The following is a 7,159-nucleotide window of genomic DNA, read 5'->3' on the forward strand; positions in this document are numbered from 1 at the left end:
TCTTCCACTCTTCTCTCCTTTCTTCACTCTTCTTTCCTTTTGTCTTTCCTTCTTCCACTCTTCTTTCCTTTCTTCTTTCCTTCTTTCACTCTTCTTTTTTTTCTTCTTCCTTTCTTAACCTTTGCATTTCATGCACTGGTATTTCCTTCAGGAAATGCATTTTCTAGTTTGTAGTTGATATTCTGTAGGTTGTTGTTCGTATTGTATAGTTTGTGTCCAGTAAAACTCCATTTCCCATGCTCCCAGTCTGCAGACTGACGTGTTTGTAGTTGATATTCTGTAGTTCTGTATAGTTTGTGTCCAGTAAAACTCCATTTCCCATGCTCCCCCTCTGCAGACTGACGTGTTTGTAGTTGATATTCTGTGGTTCTGTATAGTTTGTGTCCATTAAAGACTCCATTTCCCATGCTCCCCCTCTGCAGACTGACGTGTTTGTAGTTGATATTCTGTGGTTCTGTATAGTTTGTGTCCAGTAAAGACTCCATTTCCCATGCTCCCCCTCTGCAGACTGACGTGTTCATCGCCATGGAGCTGATGGGCACGTGTGCTGAGAAGCTGAAGAAGAGAATCCAGGGACCCATCCCAGAGCGGATCCTCGGCAAGATGACCGTCGCGGTGAGCCCTCCTCCTCCTTCTTCTTCTCCTCCTCCTCCTTCTCTTCCTCCTTCTCCTCCTCCTCCTCCTTCTTCTTCTTCTTCTTCTCCTCCTCCTCCTGTGAAGGCGCTTCAATTTCTCTCTCTCTCTCTCTCTCTCTCTCTCTCTCCATGTTCATTCATGATCTCTTTCTCACTCTCCATGTGTAGATTGTAAAGGCTGCTCTACTGTTCTCCTCCTCTCTCTCTCTCTCTCTCTATCTCTCTCTGTCTCTCTTCCTCTCTCTCTTCACCTCTCTCTCTCTCTCTCTCTCTCTCTCTCTCTCGCTCCATGTTGACTCATGCTCTCTCTCTCTCTCTCTCTCTCTCTCTCTCTCTCTCTCTCTCCATGTTGACTCTTGGTCTCTCTCTCTCTCTCTCTCTCTCTCTCTCTGTCTCTAGATTGTGAAGGCGCTGCTGTACCTGAAGGAGAAGCACGGTGTGATCCACAGGGACGTGAAGCCCAGTAACATCCTGCTGGACGCCAAGGGCCAGATCAAGCTCTGTGACTTCGGCATCAGCGGACGCCTCGTCGACTCCAAGGCCAAGACCCGCAGCGCCGGCTGTGCCGCGTACATGGCAGTGAGTGTTGTGGTGGTGATGGTGGTTGTTATGGTGATGATGATGATGATGTTTGTGGTGAAGATGATGATGATGATGATGGTTATGGTGATAATGATGATAGTGGTGGTGATGGTTGTTATGGTGATGATGATGATGGTTGTGAGGATGGTGGTGATGATGATGTTTGTGGTGAGGATGATGATGATGATGGTTGTGGTGGTGGTGATGGTTGTTATGGTGATGATGATGATGGTTGTGAGGATGGTGGTGATGATGATGATGTTTGTGGTGAGGATGATGATGATGGTTGTGGTGGTGGTGATGGTTGTTATGGTGATGATGATGATGGTTGTGAGGATGGTGGTGATGATGATGTTTGTGGTGAGGATGATGATGATGATGGTTGTGGTGGTGGTGATGGTTGTGAGGATGGTGGTGATGATGATGATGTTTGTGGTGAGGATGATGATGATGGTTGTGGTGGTGGTGATGGTTGTTATGGTGATGATGATGATGGTTGTGAGGATGGTGATGATGATGGTTATGGTGGTGGTGATGAGAATGATGATGTTCGTGGTGAGGATGATGATGATGGTTATGGTGGTGGTGATGAGAATGATGATGTTCGTGGTGAGGATGATGATGATGGTGGTGATGAGAATGATGATGTTCGTGGTGAGGATGATGATGATGTTTGTGGTGAGGATGATGATGATGATGGTTGTGGTGGTGGTGATGGTTGTTATGGTGATGATGATGATGGTTGTGAGGATGGTGGTGATGATGATGATGTTTGTGGTGAGGATGATGATGATGGTTGTGGTGGTGGTGATGGTTGTTATGGTGATGATGATGATGGTTGTGAGGATGGTGATGATGATGGTTATGGTGGTGGTGATGATGATGGTGATGTTCGTGGTGAGGATGATGATGATGATGATGGTGATGGTGGTGATGGTGGTGAAGTTTGTGATGGTGATGATGAGGATGGTGATGAAGATATTGAGGATTGTTATGGTGATAATTGAGGTGATGTTTATGATCATTTATTATGATTCATGATAATATAATATAATTTGTTCAGTTAAGTGCATATATTGCTGTGAGTGCTGAGAGGAGGAGGAGGAGGAGGATGGTGGAGGTTGTGATGAAGATCATGAGGACTGTTAAAGTTGTGGTGATAATGGTGCTGGAGGGACACTGAAAAGAATGAAGATGTTCTTACTTTCATGCTTATCTTTCCCGTGTGTGTGTGTGTGTGTGTGTGTGTGTGTGTGAGTGTGTGTGTATCTGTGTGTGTGTGTTTGTGTGTCCAGCCTGAGAGAATAGATCCTCCAGACCCAAGTAAACCAGACTATGACATCAGAGCTGACGTGTGGAGCCTGGGCATCTCTCTGGTCAGTAACACATAACAACTCTATAATGTTTATATGAACTATATTATATGTCTATAATGTTTATATAACACGTCTATAATGTTTATATAAAATATATAACTTGTCTATAATGTTTTTATAAAATATATTTAAGTCCATATTGTTTATATAACATGTCTATAATGTTTTTATAAAATATATAACAAGTGTTAATATAACACGTCTATAATGTTTATAAATCACGTCTATAATGTTTATACAAACAGAACAAATATCAACCTGCAGTTTTCCACCTTAAGTTTATTTACCTTTCACTCTAAAGCTGTATATCCTTACATAAAGAGAATGCATAGTGTGTGTGTGTGTGTGTGTGTGTCGTACATTAGTAACTAACACACACACACACAAACACTGCATGCATAGAATGAAGTAATCCCACATAAAACCCAAACAGTTTGATGTCATTTTCATTCATTCGTTTTTTATATTCCCTCCTGTTTGTGTTGTTCCCCTCCTGTCCCCTAGGTGGAGCTGGCCACAGGACAGTTCCCCTACAAGAATTGCAAGACGGACTTCGAGGTCCTGACCAAAGTGTTGCAGGAGGACCCGCCAGTGCTGCCACTGGGCATGGGATTCTCCACTCACTTCCAGTCCTTCGTCAAAGACTGGTGAGACACACACACACACACACACACACACACACACACACACACTCACACACACACACACACACACACACACACTCACACACACACACACACACACACACACACACACATACATTACACACACAGACACACACACACACACACACACACACACACACACACTCCTCCAGTGCTGCCGCTAGGCATGGGATTCTCCTCTCACTTCCAGTCTTTCGTCATAGACTGGTGAGACACACACACACACACACACACACACACACACACACACACACACACACACACACACACACTCCTCCAGTGCTGCCGCTAGGCATGGGATTCTCCTCTCACTTCCAGTCTTTCGTCATAGACTGGTGAGATACATAAACACTCTCTCACACACACACTATCTCTCTCTCTCTCTCTCTCTCTCTCTCTCTGACACACAGACACACAGACACACAGACACACAGACACACCCCCACCCCCCCACCCCCATAACCCATCTTCTCTCTCTGCTTTGTTCCAGTCTCACAAAGGATCACAGAAAAAGGCCAAAATACCACAAGCTGCTGGTGAGTGTCCAGTCTCTCCCTTCAGGGCCCAGCCATTGCTAATGCTAATGCTAATGCTAACTCATTCATTGCCTTGGGACGGGTGTTCCAATGCTTATGCTAATTCAGTCATTGCCTTAAGAACAGGGTTCCAATGCTAATGCTAACTCAGTCATTGCCGTGAGGACAGTGTTCCAATGCTAATGCTAAAGCCAACTCAGTCATTGCCTTGAGGACAGAGTTCCAATTTATTCGAATTCTAGAATGGAATTGGGATTAAATCCGGAATAGAGAAAATGCGACATTCCGGATGCTAGAAAAGAGTTCTAGAATTCTATCTTTGTATCACTCTGCTTGTTTTGTTGCTTTAGCTTGAGTCGTCACACATTGCTAGAATCTTTTTGACCTCTGCTTGTGTTGTTGCTTTAGCTTGAGTATAGTCACACGCTGCTAGAATCTGTTTGACCTTTTGACCCCTGCTTGTGTGCCCTCAGGAACACCCTTTCATCCGGCGTTACGAGGTGGTGGAGGTGGAGGTGGCCGCCTGGTTCCAGGAGGTCATGGAGCGCACCGAATCGCCCCGCAGCTCTCAATGCTTTAGCCAACAACACCTGCACTCGCTCTTCAACAGGTAGAGCAGAGCAGTGACCACACACACACACACACACACACACACACACACACACACACACACACACACACACACACACTAAGCCCCGCACCCAGTCGCCCCGCAGTTCTCAATGCTTTAGTCAACAGTACTTACACACACACATGTGTTAAATTCAATTATACTCCCCCTTTGCTGTGTCAAGTCTACAAGAATCAGAGCTGTGACACAGACCCCTCCTCACACACACACACACACACACACACACACACACCCCCCTCCTCACACACACACACATTGTATACCCTCATGTAATTATTCAGACATAACTGTCAACACTGCGTAAGCTTCTCTACAGTTAAAGCTGGCAGCAAAACTAAGACACTAGTGTACACATACACACACACACACACACCTACACCTAAACAAACCCTGCTCTATACACACCACACTGCTAGACACACACTATACATACATGCACACTACCAAAATGTCACCTCTGACACACACACACACACACACACACACACACACACACACAGAATGGACAGAAGAAGAAGAAGAAGAGGAGGAATTCTGAGAATGGACTAATGGACAAGAAAGAGGTGTTACATACAATTATAACACTCAGTTAATAAATACACACACAAACAAACACACACACACACACACACACACACACACTCATCGTGTGGGAGGAGACCGAACTAATGGACACAAGGGGGGCAAAAGAAGAAGATAGCTGGATGGATAAAGGATGTGGTTTAAGAGTAGGGAGGGACGAGATGATGAGAGTGGGGGAGGTGCTTTGATGGAGGGATGAAGAGAGAGAGGGCTGCTGATAAATGGATGGAGTAAATGGATGGAGTTACTGTGGTCAACTTTGATGGATGGATGAATGAATGAATGAATGGAGGGACGGATGGATGGACAGACAGACAAGCAAAGGTAGACAGACAGACAGACGGGCATCTCCTGTATAAAACACGTGACACACTTCGTCTCCGTTGCCGTAGTAACAGATCCACTCCACAATTACATGCGTGCCTGTGTGAGTGCGTGTGTGTTCTCATTAGAAATGGCCAGGCTTCACTGACAGGTTCCTCCTGGGTTTGTATATTGTGGAACTTATAATCAATAATCAATCTAACAGTTATCGTCCATCATCCATTAGTCTGTGTCATGTGATGAGGACGAATATATTTAACCAGCACTCATCCACTAATCGACCAATCAGATGTAGTCTTTCTATTGTGTCTGCACTAATCGACCAATCAGATGTAGTCTTTCTATTGTGTCTGCACTAATCGACCAATCAGATTTAGTCTTGTAACATGTGTTAAGGAAAAATATATAATCAGAGCAGTGGAGTAGACTTCAGTGAAGGCAAAAATAATTTAAATACTAAATACGAAAAATAAAACCTTTCCAAAAAAAAAACAAGTTCTAGCTACAGTTCTCTTGTTAGGCAGAATGGCAGAAATTAAGCAAAATGGAGGACCGACTGCAACTGCCTCTGGGCCAATCAGGATCAGAGCTGGTGGGATCCCAGCCAATCAGGTTCAGAGCTGGTGGGATCCCAGCCAATTGATGTCTGATCTGGTGAGATTCTAGCCAATAGGATTGGGTTTTGTCTGTACAGTGATGTCTCAGGGATAGAGGGAAGAGTGAGAAAGAGGGAAGGCAAGACTGTGATGAGCTCTTCAGCCGTAGAATCGGGTTTTCTAGCCGTAGAACCGGGTTCTCGGGTCTCGAACAAGAGCCAGAACCAGAGAGGTTCTATAATACCAAAGCGAAGAAACCAAGGCAAACACACACACGTACACACACACACACACACACACACACAATGCATATTGTCTCTTACTCAGGCACTCACACTCAGACACTCAGTCTTAGGTACTCACACATGCTATGTCGCATGCTCAGTCACGGTCTTAAATACTCATAAGACGTGTCCCCTTCGCCAAGCCAAACCACCAATCGCAGAGAGAGATGGAGAGAACAGCCAATTAGAGGGCGAGGGGTGTGCAGAGAACAGCCAATCAGAGGAGAGAGAAAGGACAGAAACAGATCTGGCATAACTGGCTGGTGATTCAGGCTCCAGATTGGTTTAGTTTCTGTTTTGACGTGACGGGTAGAGGATTGAGATGAAAGATGGAACCTGGCAAGTTGACGAACAGGTGGAGAAGGCCAATCACAGAGAGAGATGGAGAGAACAGCCAATCGGAGGGAGAGAGAGGACAAACAGATGGAACCCTGTAAGTTGACAAACAGGTGGAGAAGGACACGGATTGAGACAGATCTGAATGTGGATGGGGTGATGAAGAGAGAGGGAGGACTAGAGGGAGAGAGAGAAAAAAGGGGAATAGAAAGTTTGACCATAAGATGGAAAAATAAGTGGGGGTTTTTTCGGTTGGTAATATGCTGATGGAGCTGAATGTCTTTGGTGAAGGAGGTGAAGAAGTATTATGATCCTCTGATGAGGAGGTGAGAGAGGTGGAGGGAGAGGGAGGAGAGACGGGTGGGGGTCTGGGGTGAGAGGAGGAGCGAGGGGTGGGGGTTTGGGGTGAGAGGAGAGTAGGGAGAGGAGGAGAGAGGGGTCTGGGGGTGAGGAGGAGAGGGGGGAGGTGGGGGTGAGAGGAGACATGTTCTACTCTTCTCCTTGGCGTCTCCTGGGCGACTCTTTGAGTGTGAAAGCTTTCCTGATGTTCAACTCAGTGAGCTTGTAGTCTTACTCAGTGGTGGGAGCTAGTTAGCTAGCACTCTTACTCAG

General features: G+C 45.6%; 1 protein-coding gene across 1 annotated transcript in view; it reads left to right on the forward strand.

Moving 5' to 3' along the window:
* Nucleotides 1-6,823, forward strand: part of map2k7 (mitogen-activated protein kinase kinase 7) — a gene marked incomplete at its 5' end in the record, with an annotated part of 18,644 nt that extends 11,821 nt beyond the window's left edge. Inside the window, 6 exons of the mRNA XM_080839875.1 lie at nt 508-615; nt 1,035-1,214; nt 2,513-2,593; nt 3,098-3,240; nt 3,749-3,794; nt 4,268-6,823. Of these exons, the coding sequence (XP_080696001.1) occupies nt 508-615; nt 1,035-1,214; nt 2,513-2,593; nt 3,098-3,240; nt 3,749-3,794; nt 4,268-4,408 (699 nt within the window). The 3' untranslated portion in view covers nt 4,409-6,823. The remainder of the gene's footprint in view (nt 1-507; nt 616-1,034; nt 1,215-2,512; nt 2,594-3,097; nt 3,241-3,748; nt 3,795-4,267) is intronic.
* Between the last annotated feature and the right edge of the window lie 336 nt (nt 6,824-7,159).

The sequence above is a fragment of the Sprattus sprattus genome, assembly GCF_963457725.1.
Source record: "Sprattus sprattus genome assembly, chromosome: 1".
Classification (NCBI taxonomy): domain Eukaryota; kingdom Metazoa; phylum Chordata; class Actinopteri; order Clupeiformes; family Clupeidae; genus Sprattus; species Sprattus sprattus.